The 26,761-nt window shown below is 39.8% G+C and overlaps 1 protein-coding gene and 1 pseudogene across 3 annotated transcripts in view; one reads left to right on the forward strand and one right to left on the reverse strand.

Annotated features, from left to right (window-relative positions):
* LOC147354457 (uncharacterized) overlaps positions 1–18,605 on the forward strand; it is a 34,251-nt gene extending 15,646 nt beyond the window's left edge. For 2 of the 3 annotated variants that reach the window (XM_086354138.1, XM_086354137.1), the window contains 4 exons: positions 763–834; positions 2,122–2,204; positions 7,897–8,023; positions 15,385–18,605. In XM_086354138.1, the coding sequence (XP_086210264.1) occupies positions 2,190–2,204; positions 7,897–8,023; positions 15,385–17,969 (2,727 nt within the window). In that variant the 5' untranslated portion in view covers positions 763–834; positions 2,122–2,189 and the 3' untranslated portion in view covers positions 17,970–18,605. The remainder of the gene's footprint in view (positions 1–762; positions 835–2,121; positions 2,205–7,896; positions 8,024–15,384) is intronic. The other variant, XM_086354139.1, reaches the window with a different exon arrangement.
* Positions 6,212–6,735, reverse strand: LOC147354458 (ATP synthase F(0) complex subunit C2, mitochondrial pseudogene; annotated as a pseudogene).
* Positions 18,606–26,761: the final 8,156 nt, after the last annotated feature.

Consider the following 26,761-nt stretch of genomic DNA (forward strand, 5'->3'; position numbering starts at 1 on the left):
ACAGGCCTACAGTCTGTCAAACCCATTTCTGACAGATATCCAAAGGAAAAGCAATCAGTTTTTCAGGGATATGTCCACAGTCCCATGAGTGTGACTGGATTTGCAGTAGCCAAGGCATAGACACAACCCAGATGTCTCTTGACAAAAGAATAGGTAATAAAAGTGTGGTATGGAAGTATTTATTATATACTGTATATTCATGAACTATTTTTTCTCTGTATATAAATATAAAAATCAAGGATCCTGAATTTATGCCAGAATGAATGAACCTAGGGAACATTATACCAAGTTAAATAAGCCCCACAAAGGAGGACAGACACTATGTAGAAACTAGAATTGTCAAACTCATAGAGCCATCAAGTAATAAGGCTGTTACCAGGAGCTGAGTGGAAGGTGAAATGGGGCACTGGTAGTCAAAGAGTAGAGATTTTCAGTTGTAAAATAAGTAAGTTCTGGGGATCTGAGGTACTGCATGCTGCCTGTAGTGTTTCTATATCCTTGAAATTCGCCCAGAGAGAAATAATACAGTTTACTCATAGGTGGACATGTAACTTACTCAAGTATAATAATTAATCAGTGTATAAGTCTATGACAGGATCACTTTGTACACAGTACATTTATACCATTTTTGTTAGTTACACCTTAGTAAGGCTGGGAAAGAAAAAGAGAGTTGGGGGGTGCTTTTCTCCTCTGAATTGTGCTCAGTCCAGGCTTCACGTTTCATTGATGACGCATTTTGCATACACATGTGCCGGAATCCAGCTCCAGCAGCCAGGGAATAAGCCTGAAGAGATGAGCAGTGTCGGCGGAGAATGATGCAGCCTCTGACTCAAGGTACGGGACTGCATGTTTATTTCAAGCTTCAGGTTCTCTTTTATACTTTGACAAAAGCATTAGGTCAGAGGTTTGGCATTTTCAGTTTCCCCTCACCCAGATTTATTCTCTCCATAAAACATTGTTGCCCTTCAAACAGAGTTTCTGCTTCAGTGATTCTCTCAGAATCCTGTTTACTTTAACTTGTGATTACATTGTAACTCATGCTTATGTCTGGGCTGCATACCACATTCCTCGGTTTATTTCTTATTTTTGTAAAATCCTGTTTGCCCCTAGCATCCTAAGCTCACTATCTCCTGAAATGGCTTCTAGCTATTAATATCTCTGAAATTCCTAATCTCTATAAACTATAGTAAAATATGCTAGCACTACAACATTCCTTAAATTTTTAGCTTCTAACTATTCTTAATTATTCCTAAACCCTACATTCAGCAAACTTCCTTTGCCATAAACATTTCCCTCACAAATAGGTCTCAGATGACAATCCTTCCCATGGCCTCAAGCTGTGGCCTACGTGCTCATCCTGGAACACTCTTTGTAAAGATCCTTGAACAAATGTCAATGGTTAACTTTATGGCTTCTTCTCTGGGCACAACTGCAGAAGGCTTTGTGCCTTCTCATCCTCTTCTCAAGGACAATAAGCACCTTAACATTCTTTTCAGTCAACTTAACCGAGGAAATGAAAAAACAGGTCAGAATCACAAGACCTAACTCCTTCATCCCAGGTCCATGCCTGCTGGACAAGGAGAGGGGGTTGGGGCCTTACCTCCATTTTGTCAGTAATGCCTAATGTGGCTCCCGACACACATGTTTTGTACCCTCTGACCAGAGATTCCCCTTCAGGTAGTTTGTGTTGGTCCACAGCTTGAGAATGTTTAAGATGCCCCAGTTGATTCCAGTCTGGATCCCTCACTGAGCATCAGGACTCTGAGTCCTCCCAGTCCTGAGGGCTGAGATCTGGGCTGAGGAGGGGATGCTCTGTTCTGAGTGGGGATGGATCAGGGCCTGCTGTGTGACCTGAAGGAGATTGCCTGGTCAGCGGAGGTGCCTCCTGCTGCTGTACATGAGGCCTCACCAGGAGGGGAGTGTGATCTGAGGGAAAGTGTGGGAAAGTCCCATGGTGGTCTCTCTGCGGGAGCTGACTATCCTGAGTCCCTCCTGAGACAGTGGCCACAGGGGACTGTCTGTTCTTCATGGAGAGGGCTTCGCTGTGTGTGTGGTTGGGGCTCAGGAAGGGGATGTGTTGACTCTAAGCATTAAACAGCATGTTTTAAACTTTCATGATAGACCTCTGAGGACTCGTGTTGCCTGAGGAAGCCCTGAAGTTAAGGAAGAGGAAAGAAAAGGAGTGAGGCATGGCTCTTTCTCAGGTAAGATCATATTTAGTGTGTCCTTCCTGAAATGCCCTTTTCCGGACTCGCTAATTGTGTCTGACTCTGGAGTGTCCTGTGTGACTCCTGTACACGCACACTCACCCAGGGCCTTCCCTCAGGCCCTGTGGTCTCCACTTAGATCCCGTCTCCCCATGACCCGGTGACCTGGCCCTTGTGAGGAGGCTCCCCTGGGCAGCATCCTGGGCAGGGCTTCTCACCCACGGGTTGGAGACGGGGTCTCAGTGCTGTTGGGCAGCAGGGATTGCTTAGGGCCTATCTGGATGTGCTGTCTGCTGTCAACCAGGGTAAGGAAACTGCATGTGGAGTCAAGTGTTAGTATGCACAATAGCTGGTCATATCTGGGAATCAGATCAATTGAGCCTGTCCTTTCCCTTTTGTGTATCTTGACATCCTTGTGAATATACTTTACATATACACAAAGAATTATGTCTAAGTACTGTGTTCTGTTCAGTTGGTTTATTTGTCTGTTTTTATACCAGTACCACATCACGCTGATTACCTTGTAATAAGTGTTGAAATACAAAGCCCTCCATCTTCCTTCTTCAAGAGTTTTGCTGTTTGCTCTTTGAATAGTTCTATGACTTTCAGCATGTTTTATTCTGCTTCTATAAAGATTGTCATGGCAGTTTTGATAATGAATTAATTGGTTGATTGATCCTTTGTGTGGTTGTTAAAGAATCTTTTTTCATATAGCATGTTTCTTTTGTAATCTTTATGATTTTTACTGAATAAACTTTGTCTTGTGGGAAAGAAGATAAATTTACTTCTTTTTCAATTTGGGGACCTTTGAATTCTTTTTCTCATCTAATTGCTGTAAGGGTTTCAGTGCTTTGTTGAATTGTAGTGCAGGGTGTGCGTCCTTGCCTTCTTCTTGACCTCAGAGGAAAAGCTTTCATTCTTTCCACATTGTTGTGCTCTTTTCGTAATGGCATTTATTATGTTGATGTTGGTATAATGTATGGTTTGTAGTTTGTTGAGTGTTCCATCTTGAAAGGTTGTCAAAGTTTTGTCGAATGGTTTTTCCTGCATCGAGATGATCCTGTTTTTTTTCCCCTTTGATCTGTTAATGTAGTGTGTCATATTAATTGATTTTTGTATGTTGACTTCTCCTTGCCTTATATGAATAAAATCCATTTGGTTATGGTGTCAGATCTTTTTTAATTGAATTTTAATTGAAGGATAATTGCTTTACAGAAGTTGTTGTTTTCTGCCAAATACCAACATGAATCAGCCATAGGTATACCTATGTCCCCTCCCTCCCATCTTCCTCCCTATCCCACCCCTGTAGGTTGTTAAAGAGCCCCTGTTTGAGTTCCCTGAGTCAGTCAACAAATTCGCATTGGCTCTCTACTTTATATATGATAATGTAAGTTTCCATGTTACTCTCTCCATACATCTCACCCTCTCCTTCCTCCCCTCCCCCCTCCGTCTGATCTCTGTGTCTGTTTCTCCAGATCTTTTTAATATGTGTTGAAGTTGGTTTGCAAGTATTTTAATTTTGCATCAGTATTCGTCAGGGGTATTGGTTTCTAGTTTTCCTTTCTTGTGTCTTTGGGAAATCAGCAAACTATTAGAATCATGCTTGCTCCATAGAATTACAGGATTAGTGGTAATTCTTTTGTAAATGTTTGGTAGAATTTGGTCCTGTATTTTTCTTAGAGGTTTCTGACTACTTTTTAAATATCTCTAGTTATAATGGGCTTCCCTGGTGACTCAAATCATAAAGAAACTGCCTGCAATGAGGGAGACCCAGGTTCTATCCCTGGGTCAGAAGATTCCCTGGAGAAAGGAATGGCTGTCTAGTCCAGTATTCTTGTCTGGAGAAAGTCCATGGACAGAGGAGCCTTGTGGGCTACAGTCCATGAGGTCACAAAGAGTCAGACACGACTGAGTGGCTAACACTTTCACTTTCAACACTTGTCAATTTTTAAATTTCTTATTAAGTAAAATAGTTTGTACGTTTCTGAGACTTTGCCAGTATCTCCTATATTCTGTCATTATAGGCATTATTGGTCATAGTACTTCCTTATCTTTAGAAACTTTCTTTAACCTCATTTGTATTCACTCCTGTTTCATATCTGTTCCTAGTTACTTGAATCTTTTTTTCTCTTTTCCTTAGTCTAGGTGGGGGTTTTCCTATATAGTTTTTTCAAAACATCAACTCTTGGTTTGTTGATTTTTATATTTTTCTACTTTCTGTTGTATCTCTGGTTTAATCTTTCTTATTTACATGTTTCCTTCTGCTAAACGAGTTTAGTTTGTTTTCTGTGCTTCCTAGAGATCTAAAAATGGATTTCAGATTTCAGATCTTTTCTCTTTTTTACTGTAAGCATTTAACAGTTCAGACTTTCCTTTTAGTACAGTGTTCTCTGTGTTTTATAAATTTGTGATGTTGTCTTTTTGTTTTCATCCATGTATTTAAAAATTTGTGATTTTTTTCTTAGACCCATTTGTGGTGTAAGAATGAGCTGTTTAATGTCCACATTTGAGGAATTTTCTTTTCTTCTTGTGTTTATTTCGTTGTTGTTAGGGAAGATACTTTTCTGGTATCAGTCTCTTAAGATGGTTAATTTTGGCCTAACATGTGGTCTCTCATAGAGAATGCTTCATGTGTCCTTGAGATACATGTGTCTTATGCTTTTGTTGGGCCATGTGGTCTGTACATGCCTGTTCAATGTCTGCTTCATTTTTCTGAGGTATCTAATGTTAGATGTATATATATTTTTACTTGTTACAGCTTTTTGTTAAATTGACCATTTTATCATTATACAATATTTATCTAGTTGCAGTTTTTTTTTTTCATTCAGTTTATTTTGTCTGATATAACAGTCTCCCCTGCTCTCTTTAGGATGTTCTGTCTTTTTCCATCCTTTCACTTTTCACCTTTCCATGTCCTCAAAAACGTGAGTACTACCTGTTTCACCTCTCTGACAAACTCTGTGTCTCTTGCCCTGGGATTTTCCTCCTGTTACTTCCGGTGGCCCCAGCTCATGTGCATCGTATGGTGGTGAAAGACAGGCCCCCTGGACTGCTCCTTTCATGCCGCTGTAATTTCAGAAGGAATGCATTGAATGTTTCCTTTCATCCCAATTCCTATCATGATGTTTCTTGAGATAGTCTTGCTTAATAACTATATTTTTTTCCATATTCTTTTTTGCCATGATTTTTAATTCTCCAAGAAGTTTTTTTACTTTGCTATTGTGATAATTTTTTTTGTCATAATCTAATTTGAAATCACTGTTTTATTAATGGAAAAAAAAGCAAAGAAAGCCTTTGGCTTCTGTTAATGCCTTGCTATGTAAATTAAAATGGATAAAATTGTATTTGTATCTTTGTATATGGTAATTTTATTATGAATTGAGTTCAAGTATTCTTTTTTTCTTTAATGTTTTTACCAGTTTTCTTTTGGTAGCCTAGTATAGAATCCTGTTGACAAACTCAGCTGAGTACAAAGGATACATTTTTATCATCCGAAAGATGTTGAAATACGTGTAAATAAAAGGATGATATAAAATTGTCCAAAAAATCTGGCAAAAGACGAATCCTCTGGTGTCAGTTAATTTTTTATAGATAAGCATGCATGCATGTGCAAGTCTGTGGTTTAGAAAGAACACATCATGATTTAAAAACTACATATCACCTTTTTTTTTTTCAGTTGAAATTATGTTATCAGTATAATCTGTGGCCTTGGAATTTTCTAAACAATCCTGTTAGTGTTTTAAGTAGTAAATTATTAACAATTGTGTTTCTGTATCCACGTCTATAATGACCTTTCATGCTATTCCACATTGTTCACTTTGGACTTTTTTTTTTTTTTTTTCATATTAATACAATATTTATTTGTTTTCCTTCTGTCAAACCCTGAGCCCACCACTTTCCCCAGGCTGCCTGAGGAGTTACAGGAAAGGGAACATACAGGGCAGACAAAGGAGAAAGAACTATGGGAGGTGGAAACAGCTCCTTCGTATTGTGAAGAAGATGAGCTAGACCACCATCAGGCAAAAGAGCCCCATGGCCTTTGAGGGCCAAGCCCATGGCGTAGAAGAGCTCCTGTTTGAGAGAAGGGTTCCTGGCATAACAGTGATGAAGCTCCCGAACACAGTCCCACTTCCAGCCCTGGAGCCAGCCACCCCTGCTGTGGCAGGGAACTTGGCTGCTGTGTCAAAGTCCTTTGAAATGGCACTGGTTTGGAAGCTGTGGCTAAGAATAAGTGAGATGGTCCGGCGACCTGGGGCTGCCAAGCTGCTGTGGCTCTCATCAGTCAGTGTCTCCAGTCCTTCACCACCACTGCAGACAGTGATCACTCAACAAGGGGGAGGTTCTCCTGATCAGGGAGAGGGTAGAGACTAATTTGGCACAGGTGTCCATTTTCAAGGGATGAAGGCCCAAGGCCCGAGAGCTGCTCCCCTTGCAGAGAAGACAGAGGGGCAGGGAGGAGGCTCACCTTGGACTTCTTTCAAGTTTTCTTTAGGAGCCCTCTGTCAAAGGACTTTTAATGTTCTCTGTATTACTTAACTGTTAGATGCTTAAGCTTCAGTTGCTGAGCCCAAGCTTCTGAGTTAAGCTGCTTCATGTAACATTTCTTACCTTCTTGATCTGAGTCGAGTTTCTCAGAGTGTCTGTGACACAGGTTTTCTTCTGTAAGGTGGGAACAGATCATTCTTTAATGAGCTATTAAATTGATGACAGGTTCTTGCCTGTAAAGTACTTCTTTAATGTTTAGAGTAATATTACAGTAATTTAGAGCAACAGGAAGCCTTTAGACACTTTTGGTCCTTGCTGCTGTTATCAACATCAAAACTGAAAATTTTGACCTTTCCATTAAAAGTGCCGTGGACTTCGGCATCTCTGAAGACACCACTCATGCTGTACCTCATCTAGGTAATGAATTGCACTCACTGGGTAGAACATAATATCTGACACTTCTGTATAGCCAAAACAGTGTTGAGCTATATGTTTATATATTTCATGGATTTTGAACAATGATGAAAAACCCATATTAATTGGAGGATCTCATAAGGTCTTAGGAAAAAGCATCAGATCAGATCAGTCACTCAGTCGTGTCCGACTCTTTTGAGATCCCATGAATTGCAGCATGCCAGGCCTCCCTGTCCACCACCAACTCCCGGAGTTCACTCAGACTCATGTCCATCGAGCCAGTGATGCCATCCAGCCATCTCATGCTCTGTCGTCCCCTTCTCCTCTTGCCCCCAATCCCTCCCAGCATCAGAGTCTTTTCCAGTGAGTCAACTCTTTGCATCAGGTGGCCAAAGTACTGGAGTTTTAGCTTTAGCATCATTCCTTCCAAAAAAATCCCAGGGCTGATCTCCTTTAGAATGGACTGGTTGGATCTCCTTGTAGTCCAAGGGACTCTCTCAAGAGTCTTCTCCAACACCACAGTTCAAAAGCATCAATTCTTGGGCACTCAGCTTTCCTCACAGTCCAACTCTCACATCCATACATGACCACAGGAAAAACCATAGCCTTGACTAGGAAAAAGCATAAGAAATTAAAATTAGAGATCCATAAGTTCTCCAGATACCCCTGCATGGATCTGTTAGAACACATACTTGAACCAAGTCAATCCTTAGCCCTTACTACCCTTTCTCTTTTGCATGAAAATGAGAACTTTTCATGGCCCTTTTGGTGACATGTGGTTTCATTTCAGGAACGACTGACCTGTGAGGATGTGGCCATCGAATTCACTCAAGAGGAGTGGGAATTCCTGGACCCTGCTCAGAGGGCCTTGTACAGGGACGTGATGCTGGAGACCTACAGGAACCTGCTATCTGTGGGTGAGGATGACTTCCTTCCAGAGCTGCCCTTGGGTATCTGCATTTTCCCTGTGTGCCCCCTTGGGAGGCCCTGATGTCTTTCATCTGAGAGTTCTGGTGACTGGGGCATGACACAGCTTCACAGGGTTAAACTGACCCTCTTCAGATGCTGTGTCTGTTTCATGTCATATCTGAGGTTGTCCCAGAGCTTAATCATGTACAAAGCTCACTGGCAAATAAAAAAAATACCAAAAAATGGGATTTCCTATTTTCCACCTTTTGACTTTTGGCTCAGTGTTTTAAAAAATCCACAGCACTTTAGATTTCTTTCTTCTGATAATGCTGAATATCTATTTGTTTGTTTTTGCTTGCTTGTTTACTTTTTTTTTCTGCTGCACCATTCTGCATATGGTATCTTAGTTCCCTGACGAAGGATCAAACCTGCACCCCCTGCATTGGAAATGCAGAGTCTTAACCACTGGATCACCAGGGGAGTCCCAGAATTTCTGTTTCTGATCTGAATAGTATCTCCACATTGGAGCATGAGAAAAAGCTCTGGACAGTGGGGAGTGATGTAAAAGTAGACAAAAATACAATGTATAAAGAAAAACGAGTATCTCAAAAGGGCTGTTTTTTTCTGTTTAGGAGTGGGACAAGTTGGTGGATTGGATCCTCTGTGGTTGTTACTTAGGAAAATGTAAGGAGAGTAGGTAGAGAGATCGTCTTTTTGATCCTAGATCCTATGAGGGGAGCATATGTGAATCTCACAGGCTCTTAGCTTGCCATCTGTAGGTCGAGTGCATGGTCCCATATCCAGATCCTGTAATGTCTGACCTTCATGTTATATTAATTTTACTCTTGTGCTGCCCTACCCAGTCTGGGAATGTCAACTGTTCCTGATGTTACATTCTCCTTATTTTGTATCCTTTTACCTCTTAAATTTCTTTGAAATATATTCCTGAGGGTCTGAAATTTTATCTGGTTTCCTTGCTGTGATAATCCACCTATGTTTAATTGGCAGCCTCTGCTGAGTCTCTGTGGAGTGGATTTACTAGGTAACAGAAAACTGTGATGGAAACACTATTCCTAATGTTATTTTCTTGCTCTGTACAAAGTCACCACTTGAAGCTATCCAGTAGAGTGGTCAGTATGTTCTAGGATTATGAGAGAGAAAGTATCACGAGAGCCCGATACATCTTTCCAGGTTATTTTATGGCTTTGAAGACTCTGTCAAGGGCACCGTGACAGTGTTGTTCGTGTGTATCAAGGACCATATATTTTAGCCTCTGTAAATAGTATGGGAATTTATCCCAGGACAACTTTGTCCAAGGTCACATTCTCATATCTATGAGGCTATTGGCTGCACTGTTGTTCTGGGCATTGTAGGTATTTTTTATTTTATCATTGAGTTCAAATTTCTGTGTTACTCTTAGTGTTTCTGTTTTGTATTTGCAATGCGTTGGATGGTTGATTGGGGAATAGTCCCTATGGTGGAACTGGTGATCAGTCCCTCTTAAAATTCTTGATATATTCTTTGTACTCATTTACTATCAGATGTATGATTTCCACATATTTTCTCTTTTACTGTTGATTGTCTTTTCAAACTCACTGAACTTTAATGCACAGTAGTTTCTAATTTTGATATAGTTCAATTTATTGTTATCTGGTTTTATTTTGTGGCCTGTGCTTTTGGTGTTATATCTGGTAAATCATTTGTGGGTCCAATTTCCAGAAACATTTCCTGCATGTTTACTTCTAGGAGTTTTATACATTTGGGACTTAGGTTTAGGTCTTTGAACCATTTTGAGTTCATTTTTGTCTGTAGTGTAAGATAATGTTCCAAGTAAATTCTTTTGCTGGTGGGTATTCAGTTTTGTCAACATGTCTTGTTTCATAGACTGCTTCCCCCATTTAGTAGTTTTTATACCCTTGTGAAACATCTTTTGAACATCTGCACAAGAGGTGTTTTTGTTTTTGTTTTTGTTTTTACCATTCTTTTTAGGTATGATGCTGTTGCTGCTGCTAAGTTGCGTCAGTCGTGTGTGACTCTGTGCAACCCTACAGACAGCAGCCCACCAGGCTCCTCTGTCCCTGGGATTCTCCAGGCAAAAACACTGGCATGGGTTGCCATTTCCTCCTCCAATGCATGCATGCATGTACACCAAGTCACTTCAGCCATGTCCGACTCTGTGCCACCCCATAGATGGTAGCCCACCAGGCTCCTCTGTCCCTGGGATTCTCCAGGCAAGAATACTGGAGTGGGTTGCCATTTCCTTCTCCACTTTTTAAGTATAGTTAATTTACAATGTTGTGTTTTAGGTATACAGCAGTTTACAAGATACTCAGTATAGTTCCTTGAGCCATTATATCGTATGTTCTTGTTGTGTATCTATTTTGTATATATATTAGTTTGTATATATTTAGACTCCTAATTTATCTCTCCCTTTCCTGCCCCCATCACCATCCTGTACTATCCCCTTTGGTAACCATAACTTTGTTTTTTATGCTGGTGAGTTTATTTTGTGAATAAGTTCATTTGTATCATTTATTTCAGTTCAGCATATAATATCCTATGATATTTGTCTTTCTCTGTCTGATTTCACTTAGAATAATCCCTAAGTCTGTCTATATTGCTGCAAAAGGCATTACTTCGTTGTGTTTTATGCGGTGGAGGTGGCAACCCACTCCAGTGTTCTTGCCTGGAGAATTTCATGGACAGGGGAGTCTGGCAGGCTGCAGGCCATGGGGTCTTAAAGAGCTGGACACAGCTGAGCTACTTGCACTTCACAATATTCCCTTGTATATATGTACCACATATTCTTTATCCCTTTGTCTGTCAGTGAACATTTAGGTTGCTGCCATGTTTTGGCTGGTATAAATAGTGCTGCTAAAACATTGGGGTGCGTGTGTCATTTTGAATTAGTTTTCATCCTTTCTGGATATATGCCCAGGATTGGAATTGCTAGTTCATGTGATAGCTCTATTTTTAGTTCTTTATGGAACCTCCATGCTAGTCTCCAAAGTGGCAGTACCAATTTATGTTCCTTCCAACAGTGTAGGAGGGTTCTGTTTTCTCCACACCCTCTCAAGCATTTATTGTTTGTAGACTTTTTGATGGTGGTCATTCTGACCAGTGTGAGGTGATAGTTTTGTGGTTTTGATTTGCATTTCTCTCATAAGTAGAGACGTCAAACATCTTTTCACATGACTGTTGGCCATCTGTTTGTCTCCTTTGGAGAAATACCTGTTTTGATCTTCTGCCCAGTTTTTGATTGGGTTGTTTGTTTGTTTTGATATTAAGCTGTATGAACTGTTTGTATATTTTGGAAATAAATCCCTTATAGGTAGCATTATTTGCATATATAGTCTCCTGGTCCAAAAGTTGAATTTTTGTTCTTTTTTTGGTTTCCTTTGCTTTGCAAAAAGGTTTTAAATTTAATTAGGTCTCATTTGTTTGATTTTGCTTTTATTACCATGACTCTAAGAGATAGATCCAAAAAAAATTTGCTGACATTTATGTCAGTGTTTTGCATTTGTTTTCCACTCTGAATTTTATAGTATCTGGTCTTGCATTTAGATGTTTAACACATTTTGAGTTTATTTTTGTATGTGGTGTTAGAGAATGTTGTAATTTCATTCTTTTTCATATAACTATCCATTTATCCCAGCATCACTTATTGAAGAGACTTCTTCATTCTATATTCTTTCCTCCTTTGTTATAGAATAATTGACTATAAGTAAATTGGTTTATTTCTGGGTTTTCTATCCTGTTCTGCCGATCTGTGTTTCTGTTTTGTGCCACCATCATACCACTTTCCTAGTGGCTCAGACGGTAAAGCCATCTGTCTACAATGCAGGAGACCCAGGTCCAAGTTCAGTCCCTGGGTCAGGAAGATCTGCTGGAGAAGGAAATGGCAACCAACTTCACTATTCTTACCTGGAGAATCCCATGGACAGAGGAACCTGGTAGGCTACAGTCGATGGGATCACAAAGAGTTGCACACAACTGAGCGACTTCACTTTCACTTAGTTGACTGTCAGTTTGTAGTGTAGTCTGAACTCAGGGAACTTGATTCCTCCAGCTCTGTTCTTTGTCAAGATCATTTTAGATATCAGAGTCTTTTGTATTTTGGTACAAATTAAGTTTTTCTTTGTTTTATGAAATATGTCATTGTTAATTTGATAAGGGTTGCATTGAATATGTCGATTGCCTTGGATAGTATGGTCATTTTGACAGTGTTACTTCTTTCAATCCAAGAACATGGTATATGTTTGTGCCATCTGTTTGTGTCATCTTTGGTATCAGTCATCAGCATCTTATAGTTTTATGAGTACAGTTCTTTTGACTTTTTAGGTAGGTTTATTCCTTAGAATTTTATTCTTTTCTATGAGATCGTGAATGGGATTGTTTCATTAATTTCACTTATTGATATATCATTATTAGTGTATAGAAATGCAGCAGTTTTCTATATATTTTGTATCCAGCAAGTTGACTCTGTTCATTGATGAGGTCTAGTAGTCATCTGGTGGCATCTTCGGGATTTTCTGTGTGTAGCATCATAGTGACAGTTTTACTTCTTTTTAATTTTTTTTAACTTGAATTCCTTTTGTTTCTTTTTCTTTTCTGATTGTTGTGGCTAGGACTTCCAAAAATATGTTCAATAAAAGTGGCAGTAGTGAACATTCTTGTCTTATTCATGTTGTTAAGGGGAATGCTTTCAGTTTTTCCCTGTCGAGTATGATATTAGCTGTGTGTTGGACATATACAGTCTTAATTATGTTGAGGTAGGGTCCATCTGTACTGACTTTCTGAAGGGTGTTTACCATAAATGGCACTTGAATTTTGTCAGAACCTTTTCTGCATTTATTGATGATCATATGGTTTTTAGTCTTCAACTGTTAATGTGGTGTATCATAGTGATTAACTTGTGGATATTGAGAAATCTTGCATCCCTGCAATAAATCCCACTTGATCATAGTATGATCCTTTTATGTCCTCTTATGTATTAGTAACTGTTTGAATCTGCTCTTTCGAACTCAGGGAAGGTCTAGGAGAATAAAGCCTTTTTCTATGAAAAAGAGTTGGATGCCTCAGAAAGGCTTTTGTAACTGGGAAGGTCTTCCAGAGTCAGTTTCAATCCCTCCTTTTCTTTGATACTCCTCGATCTTGAGATGAACATGTGTGGAAGAAGAAATTAAATGAATGTCCAATAGAGAGGTTAATCATACTTGACAGAGGAACCCAGGTTTAGATAGCCTTTTCCTGGATTTTCCTTCTGATTTCTGCTGATAAGATTCTTACACAATATCCTGGAATATTGTGTATGTTTTTCTTGAATATAAGCATGCCATTGTAACATACAAAATTCACAGTTGGATACATTACATTGTAGATAGTATAACAGGTATTATCCTGCTTTCTCCATATATCACAGTCACTTTTAAAATCTCTCTTGTTTCTGTCCCATACCCATAGTATAATGCCCATAAACTTGCTGAACCAATTCTTTTCTTTTAATGTCAGTATATTAGTTTGTGCTCTCAGTTATTTTCCCAAAGACATGCAGTCACAAGCTGATATCTGACATAAACCTGTGTACCCTATGCTCCACACAGGCCCTTTCTTCGTCCTGACCATTCCTTACATAGTACCCCGATATGGATGGAAACATTGTTCGTACCTATCACATCCCTCCACGATCTACATACTCTCACTGTAAAGATAATGTCTGGTCATTTATTGAACACGTTTCTCAGGACATGACCTAAATCACTCTGTGCATCCATGATGACTCACAACCCATTTTGAGATGGGATGGTTGAATAATAGTTAAACAGACTACTTCTGACTTGTGTCTTCCTTGACATTTTCTTTCTAAGTTCCTTGTGGGTTTTTTTTTTTTTCTTTTGTAATATTTTCTAGTCTATTCATTTGGTGGGTGGTCATGTTTACAAATAAGTTTTCTCAGTCTGTAGGTTCAGATTCATATCCTGGTTCTCTTACCACTTTGTGCACCAACTGGGTGTATCCCCTGCTCTGATTAGAGAAAAACATGTTAATTTACCTCAAGCCTTTTAAAGCAAATTAGTGCTGTCAGTAGTACATGTTTTATAGTAAATACTCAAAATGTATTTTTGTTTAAAAAAGGTAATATCTATATTCTGTCATGTTCTTTATGATACGACTTTATCTACATTATATCGTTTTAAATTTTTATTTATATTTTAATTGAAGGATAATGGCTTTACAGAATTTTGTTTTCTGTCAGACCTCAACTGCATTATATCTTGTATGCTTTTCACTTGCAACATTTTTCAGCAATATTGTGTCTGACCCTGGTCAATAAATACACAAAGAGCACTCTTTATTTATTATATTTTGGTGCCATTAAACTAGGTATTTAAGAATAGTGCATGGCTAGAGATTAGCCTTCCTTGATGCCTCAGTGGTAAAGAATTCACCTGCTAATGCAGAAGATGCAGGTTTGATCCCTGAGTCAGGAAGATCCCATGGAGAAGGAAATGGCAACCCACTCCATTATTCTTTTCTGAGAAATCCCATGGACAGAGGAGTGCGGTGAGCTACAGTCCACGGGTCGCAAAGAGTCAAACACGACTGAGCGACTGAACAACAACAACATAGGTAGGGATTGCTTTGTTTATTGGCTGTTAGAAAACCGGTGAATATTTTACGTCTTAATTTATGTATCATTTACAGATGATGGTCTTTTAGCATGTATTCTGCAGTACAGCTGACACATGCTACTTGTTAACGTTGTAAAATGCCTTTTCTTTTTGGGTACGTAGTTCTATAGCAGATTTAGAAAACTACGTTGTTTCAAAAAAAAAAAAAACTACGTTGTTTCCAAAAAATTGTTTTAGTCATATTCTTCATTTTCTCATTTGTTTTCAATTGTAAACAACCAATTATGAATAGTTATTAATTGGGTAAGCTTGGTTTTGGATTATTTACTGTTACAATATATAATATTTTGTTTAGAATTTATTTATGTATAGTAAGTATGCAGAATACAGTGATAGTGTAATATTTTTGTTTTCAATTTGAGACAACTATTGATTGATACCTTCCTAAGGGTCCTGGTAGAAAAATATTCTGTTTTTGAGAGTTTGCATAAGATTGTCCAATGTGAGTGTGTTTGGCATATGGTTTTTAAAACTAGGCTACCTTAACGGTGAATTTATGTTATGCTTTCTTAAGTTAAGAATTCTATTCCTTTAGTGTTTCTAAAAACTTAAGGTCGTCATTGTGGTGTTTCATAACGTGGCATAAGTATTACTTTTGGTATAACATATATTCAACATGAAACATTTATTTTTGAATTATTGTGAGCAGGATACCTATGATTCTTTTTATCTTGTAGATATCTCTCCTACACATGTGATCAAGTATTTACAACCCGAAGCGAACAGTGATAAACTAGAAACATTCCAAACATCGATGCTGGGAAGACCTGAAAGCTGTGAAATCAAACATTTTCATCTTTGGGAAAGTCAGGAAAATATGTGTGACTTTGAGTGTCAGGGGAGAGATGACAAAAGAAATTACAAAGGGACACCTGTAAGCCTTAATGGAAATGTGCCTGATGGAAGAGGTTCTCATAATATAAAGGATGCAGGAATCAAGCCCTTTGGAAACAGGCTTGGATTTAACTTTCAGGATAAACTGCAGATATTTCAAACTGGCGGGATAATTTCTGAATATTATGAAGTTGAAAGGTCTGTCAACAACAGTTTCTCATTTTCACCACTTCAAAGAATTCCTCCTTGTGTCCAAACCAGTGTTTCTAATATATATGGGAATGGTTTTATGAATCCTTCAGTAATAACACAAGAACTCAAAGCACACAAGGAAAAACCTTACAAATGTGATGAGTGTGGCAAGGCCTTTTGTGGAAAGTCAATCCTTTTAAGTCATCAGACAGTTCATACTGGAGAGAAACCTTACAAATGTGATGGGTGTGGCAAGGCATTTACTCACAGCTCACAACTCAGGAGACATAAGAAAATTCATACAGGAAAGAAATTATTTAAATGTGATATATGTGACAAAGTCTTCAGCAAAAACTCAAACTTGGCTGCTCATCAGACAGTTCATACTGGAGAGAAGCCTTACAAATGTGATGAGTGTGGTAAGGCCTTTCGTCTAAAGTCAAACCTTTTACAGCATCAGACAGTTCATACTGGAGAGAAACGTTACAAATGTGATGAGTGTGGCAAGGCCTTTATTCACAGCTCACACCTCAGGAGACATAAGAAAATTCATACAGGAAAGAAATTATTTAAATGTGATATATGTGAGAAAGTCTTCAAGCGAAATGCAAAGCTTGCTGGTCATCAGAGGGTTCATACTAGAGAGAAACGTTATAAATGTGGTGAGTGTGGCGAGGCCTTTCGTTTAAAGTCAACCCTTTTAAGTCATCAGACAGTTCATACTGGAGAGAAACCTTACAAATGTGATGAGTGTGGCAAGGTGTTTACTCACAGCTCACAACTCAGGAGACATAAGAAAATTCATACAGGAAAGAAATTATTTAAATGTGATATATGTGACAAAGTCTTCAGCAAAAACTCAAACTTGGCTGGTCATCAGACAGTTCATACTGGAGAGAAGCCTTACAAATGTGATGAGTGTGGTAAGGCCTTTCGTGTAAAGTCAAACCTTTTACAGCATCAGACAGTTCATACTGGAAAGAAACCTTACAAATGTGATGAGTGTGGCAAGGCCTTTACTCACAGCTCACACCTCAGGAGACATAAGAAAATTCATACAGGAAAGAAATTATTTAAATGTGATATATGTGAGAAAGTCTTCAAGCGAAATGCAAAGCTTGCTGGTCATCAGAGGGTTCATACTGGAGAGAAACCTTACAAATGTGGTGAGTGTGGCGAGGCCTTTCGTTTAAAGTCAACCCTTTTAAGTCATCAGACAGTTCATACTGGAGAGAAACCTTACAAATGTGGTGAGTGTGGCGAGGCCTTTCGTTTAAAGTCAACCCTTTTAAGTCATCAGACAGTTCATACTGGAGAGAAACCTTACAAATGTGGTGAATGTGGCAAGGCATTTACTCACAGCTCACAACTCAGGAGACATAAGAAGATTCATACAGGAAAGAAATTATTTAAATGTGATATATGTGACAAAGTCTTCAGCAGAAACTCAAACTTGGCTGGTCATCAGACAGTTCATACTGGAGAGAAGCCTTACAAATGTGATGAGTGTGGCAAGGCCTTTCGTGTAAAGTCAACCCTTTTAATGCATCACACAGTTCATACTGGTGAGAAACCTTACAAATGTGATGAGTGTGGCAAGGCCTTTGGTGTAAAGTCAAGCCTTTTACAGCATCAGACAGTTCATACTGGAGAGAAACCTTACAAATGTGATGAGTGTGGCACAGCCTTTTCTGCAAAGTCAACCCTTTTACGACATCAGACAGTTCATACTGGAGAGAAACCTTACAAATGTGATGAGTGTGGCAAGGCCTTTCGTTTAAAGTCATACGTTTTAAATCATCAGACAGTTCATACTGGAGAGAAACCTTACAAATGTGATGAGTGTGGCAAGGCCTTTTGTGTAAAGTCAAAGCTTTTAAGTCATCAGACACTTCATACTGGAGAGAAACCTTACAAATGTGATGAGTGTGGCGAGGCCTTTCGTGTAAAGTCAATCCTTTTAAGTCATCAGACAGTTCATACTGGTGAGAAACCTTACAAATGTGATGAGTGTGGAAAAGTCTTCGGTCAAAAACCACATCTTCGACTTCACTGGAGAATTCATACTGGAGAGAGGCCTTTCAGATGTGATGAGTGTGGCAAGTTCTTCAGTCGAAATTCACACCTTACAAGTCATCGGAGAATACATATAGAGAAACCTTTCAAATGTTTCGAGTGTGGAAAATCCTTTATTCAGGTCTCAGCACTCACTAAACATCAGAAAATCCATACATGAGAGAAACTCATGTGAATGTGGTATATGTCAGAAGTCTACAAAATTCAAAGTTCAAAATTTACACCCTACTGTTGGTCAGAGAATTCACACTACTGAGAAACCATACAAATATCATGAGTCTGGCAACATCTTAGGCTTCATGAGAAAATTCATACTGGATAGAAGCCAGATATATATGTATTTATTAGTCAGGTCTTTAGAACATGAATTCATTCTAGAAAGATTCCTCACCAATTTCACAAATGTGGAAAAAAAAAAAAACAACCCTATCCTCACTGCTCACATCTCAACAGTAGTATCAGAGTATTTATCCTGGAGAAAACACACAGCAATGTAATTTGTGTGGCAAGGATCTTACCCAAAAGTCACAAGATAGGAACATAGTGGAGCCATACTTCCCAGATTCAGTGGTTGTGGCAAATCCTTTACCCTTTTCACTATATTTAGTCTCTGATGACTTTAGTTCATGTATTCAGCAATTGCAGTAAGTCCACATTTGAAGAGAAGCTATAGAGATCTTTTCGTGTAAAAGAAACCCGAATTCTAACTCAGCAAAGATGATTCTTTGGGACAGTAGCCCACCATCTTTTTGGTCTCCTGGCTTTCTGAATAAAGTCATTATTCCTTGCCCAACAAGTAGTCTCTCAGTTAATGGCCTGTTGTGTGGTGAGCTCTAAGATCTTTGCTTTGGTAATACACTGATCAAATGCATTTGCTACATGCATTTCATAATGGTCTCAGGGAAGGAATCAGTGAGATGAAGGGGCTGACTTCATTAGATACAATTCATTCACATCCGTGTTTCCTGGAAAAACACATAGCCCGAATTACGAAATTCAATAGTGTGTGTGAATTAGCAACAGGGAGGTCAGAAAATAATGTAAAACTAGGACATGACTCATCATGGTCAGTAGGATCAGGAAGCCCTTCCGTACATAGTCCAGCCTGTTATAAAACATAATTTTCTACCAACTGACCTTGAACAGAGTAGGCAAGATGTTAAAAGGACTGGGCTTTTCGTAGGAGAGGGACAGTTACCAGGGACTGATGGTGTTCTAGGGAAAATGCATAGGAAAATGGCCATGTTCTCCATTGGATAGAAATAACTGTTGTATGTATGGTTAAAGAAGAGTTACTCTTATTTGTGGAAATTGAAGACAGCGCTGTCACAGTGTTTGTAGACCAGGACCTGGGGACTGGAGTCAATGAGAAGAAGGAAGCAGGGGACCCAAGTCTGTAGTGAAACAAGGGTGCTTTATTTGCAAAAAATGCATGTTTCTATATCTTCATACAAGGCAGCTTTAGGCAGTACAAAAATTGAGGAAAAACAAAGCCAAGCAGATAAAAATCTTGAAAGGGCCAGGAAAGCAATCCATATCCTGAGTAAGAGGGGCATAACTGAATAGATTACCTTCAAGTGAAAGGTCACTGAAGGGAGTCACTGAAAGGCATCCAAGCAGATGCTGTTTCTCATGACCTCAGTCCTGAGAACTCCGTGCAGCTCTGCTCATTCCTGTTTCCCAGGAACTGATAAGGAATAGAGTCCTTGAGAAACACAAAAGAAGAAAATAATATATTGGATCCTTTAAAGTTGAATATCCCCTGACAGTTCTCTCTTTTTTATTTTTTCATAATTGGTGATGACTGTGGATACTTTTGTGAAAAAGGCCCTGACCAATTGAGTTTGTTTAGTTTGAACAATTTTAGTTGAAAGGCATGGGAATATTACAAATATAATCACCAGGATAATTATCAGCGTTATAGTTCCAGATCCAATACTATGTGTAATGCTTTGAAGCCATCTTCAAGGGTCTAGCGCAGATAATTGATCAGCTAGCTGTTCAGCTAAGGTTTCCAAACTGTTGGAAGAGGGTAGACTCTGAGAGAAGGTTTCAAGGATTTCCTTTTGCAACAATTGTACACATTTCAGTTGAGTTCAGTTCAGTCGCTCAGTCGTGTCCGACTCTTTGCAACCCCGTGAATTGCAGCACTCCAGGCCTCCCTGTCCATCACCAACTCCTGGAGTTCACTCAGACTCATGTCCATCAAGTCGGTGATGCCATCCAGCCATTTCATCCTTTGTCGTCCCCTTCTCCTCCTGCCCCCAATCCCTCCTGGCATGAGGGTCTTTTCCAATGGGTCAGCTCTTCACATGAGGTTGCCAAAGTATTGGAGTTTCAGCTTTAGCGTCAGTCCTTCAATGAACACCCAGGACTGATCTCCTTTAGGATGGACTGGTTGGATCTTGCAGTCCAAGGGGCTCTCAAGAGTCTTCTCCAACACCACAGTTCAAAAACATCAATTCTTCGGCACTCAGCTTTCTTCACAGTCCAACTCTCACATCCATACATGACCACTGGTAAAACCATAGCCTTGATTAGAGGGAACTTTGTCGGCAAAGTATTATCTCTGCCTTTTAATATGCTCTCTAGGTTGGTCATAACTTTCCTTCCAAGGAGTAAGCGTCTTTTTCTTTCATGGCTGCAGTCACCATCTGCAGTGATTTTGGAGCCCAAAAAAATAAAGTCCGACACTGTTTCCACTGTTTCCCCATCTATTTCCCATGAAGTGATGGGACAAGATGCCATGATCTTCGTTTTCTGAATGTTGAGCTTTAAGCCAACTTTTTCACTCTCCACTTTCACTTTGATCAAGAGGCTTTTTCGTTCCTCTTCACTTTCTGCCATAAGGGTGGTGTCATCTGCATTTCTGAGATTATTGATATTTCTCCTGGCAATCTTGATTCCAGCTTGTGCTTCTTCCAGACCGGCGTTTCTCATGATGTACTCTGCATATAAGTTAAATAAGCATGGTGACAATATACAGCCTTGACAGACTCCTTTTCCTATTTGTAACCAGTCTGTTGTTCATGTCAGTTCTAACTGTTGCTTCCTGACCTGCATACAGGTTTCTCAAGAGGCAGATCAGGTGCTCTGGTAGTCCCATCTCTTTCAGAGTTTTGCACAGTTTATTGTGATCCACACAGTCAAAGGCTTTGGCATAGTCAATAAAGCAGAAATAGATGCTTTTCTGGAACTCTCTTGCTTTTTCCATGATGCAGCGGATGTTGGCAATTTGATCTCTGGTTCCTTTTCTAAAACCAGCTTGAACATCTGAAAGTTCTCGGTTCACGTACTGCTGAAGCCTGGCTTGGAGAATTTTGAGCATTACTTTACTTGCGTGTGAGATGAGTGCAATTGTGTGGTAGTTTGAGCATTCTTTGGCATTGCCTTTCTTTGGGATTGGAATGAAAACCGACCTTTTCCAGTCCAGTGGCCACTGCTGAGTTTTCCAAATTTTCAGGCATATTGAATGCAGCACTTTCACAGCATCATCTTTCAGGATTTGAAATAGCTCAACTGGAATTCCATCACCTCCACTAGCTTTGTTCGTAGTGATGCTTTCAAAGGCCCACTTGATCACATTCCAGGATTTCTGGCTCTAGGTGAATGATCACCATCGTGATTATCTGGGTCATGAAGCTCTTTTTTTTACGGTTCTCCTGTGTATTCTTGCCACCTCTTAGTATCTTCTGCTCATGTTAGGTGCATTCCATTTCTGTCCTTTATCGAACCCATCTTTGCATGAAATGTTCCCCTGGTATCTCTAATTTTCTTGAAGAGATCTCTAGTCTTTCCCTTTCTGTTGTTTTCCTCTATTTCTTTGCATTGATCGCTGAAGAAGGCTTTCTTATCTCTCCTTGCTATTCTTTGGAACTCTGCATTCAGATGCTTATATCTTTCCTTTTCTCCTTTGATTTTCACTCTTCTTTTCAGAGCTATTTGTAAGGCCTCAGACAGCCATTTTGCTTTTTTGCATTTCTTTTCCATGGGGATGGTCTTGATCTCTGTCTCCTGTACAGTGTCACGAACCTCCATCCATAGTTCATCAGGCACTCTCTCTATCAGATCTTGTCCATTAAATCTATTTCTCACGTCCACTGTATAATCATAAGGGATTTGATTTAGGTCATACCTGAATGGTCTTGTGGTTTTCCCTACTTTCTTCAATTTCAGTCTGAATTTGGCAATAAGGAGTTCATGATCTGAGCCACAGTCAGCTCCTGGTCTTTTTCTTTTTTTTTTTTTGCTGACTGAATAGAGTTTCTCCATCTTTGGCTGCAAAGAATATAATCAATCTGATTTCAGTGTTGACCATCTGGTGATGTCCATGTGTAGAGTCTTCTCTTGTTGTTGGAAGAGGGTGTTTGCTATGACCAGTGCGTTCTCTTAGCAAAACTCTATCAGTCTTTACCCTGCTTCATTCCGTATTCCAAGGCCAAATTTGCCTGTTATTCCAGGTGTTTCTTAACTTCCTACTTTTGCATTCCAACCCCCTATAATGAAAAGGACATCTTTTTTGGGTGTTAGTTCTGAAAGGTCTTAGAGCTCTTCATAGAACCGTTCAACTTCAGCTTCTTCAGCCTTACTGGTTTGGGCATAGGCTTGGATTACCGTGATATTGAATGGTTGCCTTGGAAACAAACAGAGATCATTCTGTCGTTTTTGAGATTGCATCCAAGTACTGCATTTCAGACTCTCTTGTTTACCATGATGGCTACTCCAATTCTTCCAAGGGATTCCTACCCACAGTAGTAGATATAATGGTCATCTGAGTTAAATTCACTCATTCCAGTCCATTTTAGTTTGCTGATTCCTAGAATGTCGACATTCACTCTTGCCATCTCCTATTTGACCACTTCCAATTTGCCTTGATTCCTGGACCTGACATTCCAGGTTCCTATGCAATATTGCTCTGTACAGCATTGAACCTTGCTTCTATCACCAGTCACATCCACAGCTGGGTATTGTTTTTTCTTTGGCTCCATCCCTTTATTTCTGGAGTTATTTCTCCACTGATCTCCAGTAGCATATTGGCCACCTACCAACCCAGGGAGATCCTCTTTCAGTATCCTATCATTTTGCCTTTTCATACTGTTCACGGGGTTCTCAAGGCAAGAATACTGAAGTGGTTTGCCATTCCCTTCTCCAGTGGACCACATTCTGTCAGACCTCTCCACCATGACCTGCCCATCTTGGGTGGCCCCACACAGCATGGTTTAGTTTCACTGAGTTAGACAAGGCTGTGGTCTGTGTGATTAGACTGGATAGTTGTCTGTAATTGTGGTTTCAGAGTGTCTGCCCTCTGATGCCCTCTCTCAGTGCCTACTGTCTTACTTGGGTTTCTCTTACCTTGGATGTGTAGTATCTCTTCATGACTGCTCCAGCAAAGCACAGCCGGTGCTCCTTACCTTGGATGAGGGGTATCTCCTCACGGCCACCCCTCCTGACCTTGAACATGGAATAGCTCCTCTCGGCCCCCCTGCACCTGCTCAGCCACCACTCCTTGGCTGTAGGGTCGCTCATTATGGCCACCGCCCTGACCTCGGGCATGGGGTAGCTCCTCTTGGCTGCCGCCCCTGACCTTGGATGTGTGGTAGCTCCTCTAGGCTGCTCCTGTGCTGTTGCAGCCTGGTGATGGAGCAGTTAGTTCCCCAACGTAGAGTCAAATCCATGCCCCCCCCACACACACCTTTTTCCCCCTTTTTCCTCTGTGCTTAGTTTCACTCACTCATAGAGAGTCACATGGTGAGGTTTCTAACGTTTCAGACCTCAAGCCAGAGTTCCTGGTGCAGAATGACTGCACAGATGCCTCAATTCGGAGGGCGGTGTACAGATGTGCTGCACACGACACTCAATTCAAGATGGTGGTGGCAGGCTGTACATTTAAGGAAGCGTTATTATGTGTATCTTGCAAATGCAATTTGGTTTGTTCCCAATTGTAAGCACTATGGTTGAACCCAAGAGGAGTGATACAAAATTGAGTACAATTCCAATTGCAATTTAATAATACTTGTTTTTGTAAATCTATTAATTGATCTCCAGTCCATTGGATGGCTCTTTTTAAATCCTGAATTTTATCTTGAACTTTTTCATCTATCTGAACCTGTGTCCCATATACTATGAGCATCTTTAGTCCAGTTTTGAATAAAGTTTTGTGTTTGAATTGAAGTTTGTAAAGCAATGTCTGCGACAGCAGCAATGGTGTAAATGGCTATTAAACCCCAAATGCCAAGAATCAATCATCCAATGAATCACTTAGATCGTCGGGATAATTTAGTGAGTAACTGAGAGATAAGTCTTGCCATGGGACCCTCTTTTCTTTCCAGGGTCGTTGGAGATGTACTGGCAACCACAGACTATGTCGAGATCGAAGAATCAAAAGGGATTCGTTTTTTGTTTTTTTTTGAGAAATAGAGGATTTAAGACAAGTAAACAATGTGCAATCTATACAAGTCACAGAACGTAAAGTCTTATTGAATTGTAAGTTTCCTATGGCAATAACAAAAGGAAGGGGAACACAAGCTTGTATAAAATATGAATGATTATAATGGCAGGAATAGTTACCATGACTATGACTGGTCCCTATGAACTAGCCAGTCCAAGTTCCAAGTTTTTCAGTATTTGTAGCAAGTTTCCAGATGTCCCATTGTTCAGGCCCAATTCGTTTATTGAGGACAATTTGAGGGCAATGAGGTGCCATTCCGCCATCAAGCCAGCCAAGGAATTCTTTGTCCATTGAACTGTTGGTAATCTTCCATGTTACTTGAGTAACATAATCACACATAGTACTGTTAATGTCATCTGAGCAGTTAGATAACCACATACCATAGGGTCCCCAATCAACAATGGTGTAATTGGCCACAAACATTAATTTCCATGATTTAGCTTGACATCTATCTCAATAAATAGGAGTATATTTAAAATCCTTATAAGTAAACCCCTTACATTCCAACTTTTGTCCTTTCCCTAGAGTTTTGGTAGTATTGACATGGTTCTCATAAAAGGACAGGGCAGTAAACAGTCTAAACAATGTGCGGAAGTTCTTTTTTGGAGGCAGGATGAAAGCCCACGTTTGTTGACTAACATTAATACATAATTCTGCTGGGCCCATGCATAAAGGAAGGATTTCATAGCCTAGAGAAATGTTAATTAATCTTTCTTCCTCAGGATGAGAGGGCCCCTCCAAGCTCCAAGGAGGAGCCATAGGTACTAAGTCATTACTGGATACGACTGGTCCTATATCTGTCCATTCTACAACCTGCAATAAAGGAGGGTTAGGTATTTAAAGCCAATAAGTGTGATTAATCAAGTCAGTCTGAGCAGGGGAAGGAAAAGCAAGCATAGCGACAAAAATGTTTTCAGGATTCCGAGACATTCCCTGTTGAGAAACCAGATTTTCAGCTTGATTAGTAAGGGTTTTTATCTGTCCCCAAGTAGGGAGATCATAAGATTGATGACCTCGAGTGCGGTGTGTCTTGGAAATTTTTCAAGTCGCCATGGCTTATACTGGAAACTCCTCCTCCTGGAGATTTCCCCGTTTCTTCTCTATTTTGAAATACGGTGGCTCCCCTGGGGTGGATCTTCCGAAGAGGGAGCCAACTGATTTTGTTGGGTCCATCTGGAGAAATAGAAGCATACCCCTTTTCCTGTAATATTGATTTTCCAGATTTCCATTGTTTAGTCAACCTGTCTTGATACCAAATGGGCAGAGGAAGGGAGGTATCTATCCTTCAATGCTTTGAAACGATTTTCTCTTTTGTCAAAATATCTCCTTGGGGTAAGTTTAAAAAATTTAAAACAAATAAAGCTGTATTAACAATAGTTACAGGATTAAAGAATATATTGCATTGGAATCTAGTAAAGTCTGCTCTGGATAAGTGTCAGGGGACCTTCAACTTTAAGGGATCCAATATGTTGCATTTTCTTTCTTTGTGTGCCGTTTCTCAAGGACTCTGTTCCTTACCAGTGCCTGGAATACAGGATCGAGCAGTGCTGCATGCAGTTCTCAGGACTGAGATCATGGGAAAGACCACCTGCTTGGATTCCCTTCAGTGACTCTCTTCAGTGATTTTTACTTACAGGACTATCCATTTTGTTGCAGCTGATGGAATTTCATTCTTAATGGCTGAATAATCATTTTATTGAAGACATATAAGCATGCATTTCTGCAAATAAGGTACCCTTGTTTCACTGGAGACTTGGGTGCCTCGCGTCTTTGTTTTCTTTGCCTTCTTTTCATAGACTCCAGTCCCCAGGTACCCGTCTGTAAAGACCATAACAAGTGGTGCCCTAACAGGGACCTGGAGAATGCCCTTGTGAAGCGGACGGAGTGACTGTGGACCTACAGAGGTTGGTAAGTGCGAGGATATGGGACAAACGGCTGGAAAGACCCACCACTTTTCTACTTCATCATTTATTTAAAGTTCAGGGACTTTCGGTTTCACATTAGCGAATAGAGGCTTATCTCCGAACAGTGGTTGAACATAATCCCTGGTTCCCTGATGAAGGCAGTTTCAATTTAGAAATTTGGAACCAGATTAAAGAGAATGTTAAACGAGCTTCAAGACAGGGAAAAACTATTCCAATAGATTTCTGGCCCATATGGGCTCTTATTAAAGCTGTGATTCTGCCATTTCAAGGTAATTCTAGCCTCCCCCCGATATTTGACAACAGGCGGAACACTTGTTACATGAATATGAATTAGATGATGAAACTTTACAAAAGGCTCAATTAGAACAACATAAAATATTTCAAAATTTCCCCACCAACCCTGCCCCAAGTGCTCCTCGTTTAATACAAAGTAAATTGCAAAACAGTTTCTTGGTTGTATTAGACTTCACTTACCTCTAGAGTTTTTTATACTCCCTTCTCTCCATTCCCCGATGGGACTTCTTGCCCAAGAAGAACACCCGATAGAATGGATCTATACCCATTTTAGAAGGACAAGGT

The sequence above is a fragment of the Bos grunniens genome, chromosome 18 (genome assembly GCF_055505025.1).
Source record: "Bos grunniens cultivar Pamir isolate PY7600 chromosome 18, Bosgru_T2T1.0, whole genome shotgun sequence".
NCBI lineage: Eukaryota > Metazoa > Chordata > Mammalia > Artiodactyla > Bovidae > Bos > Bos grunniens.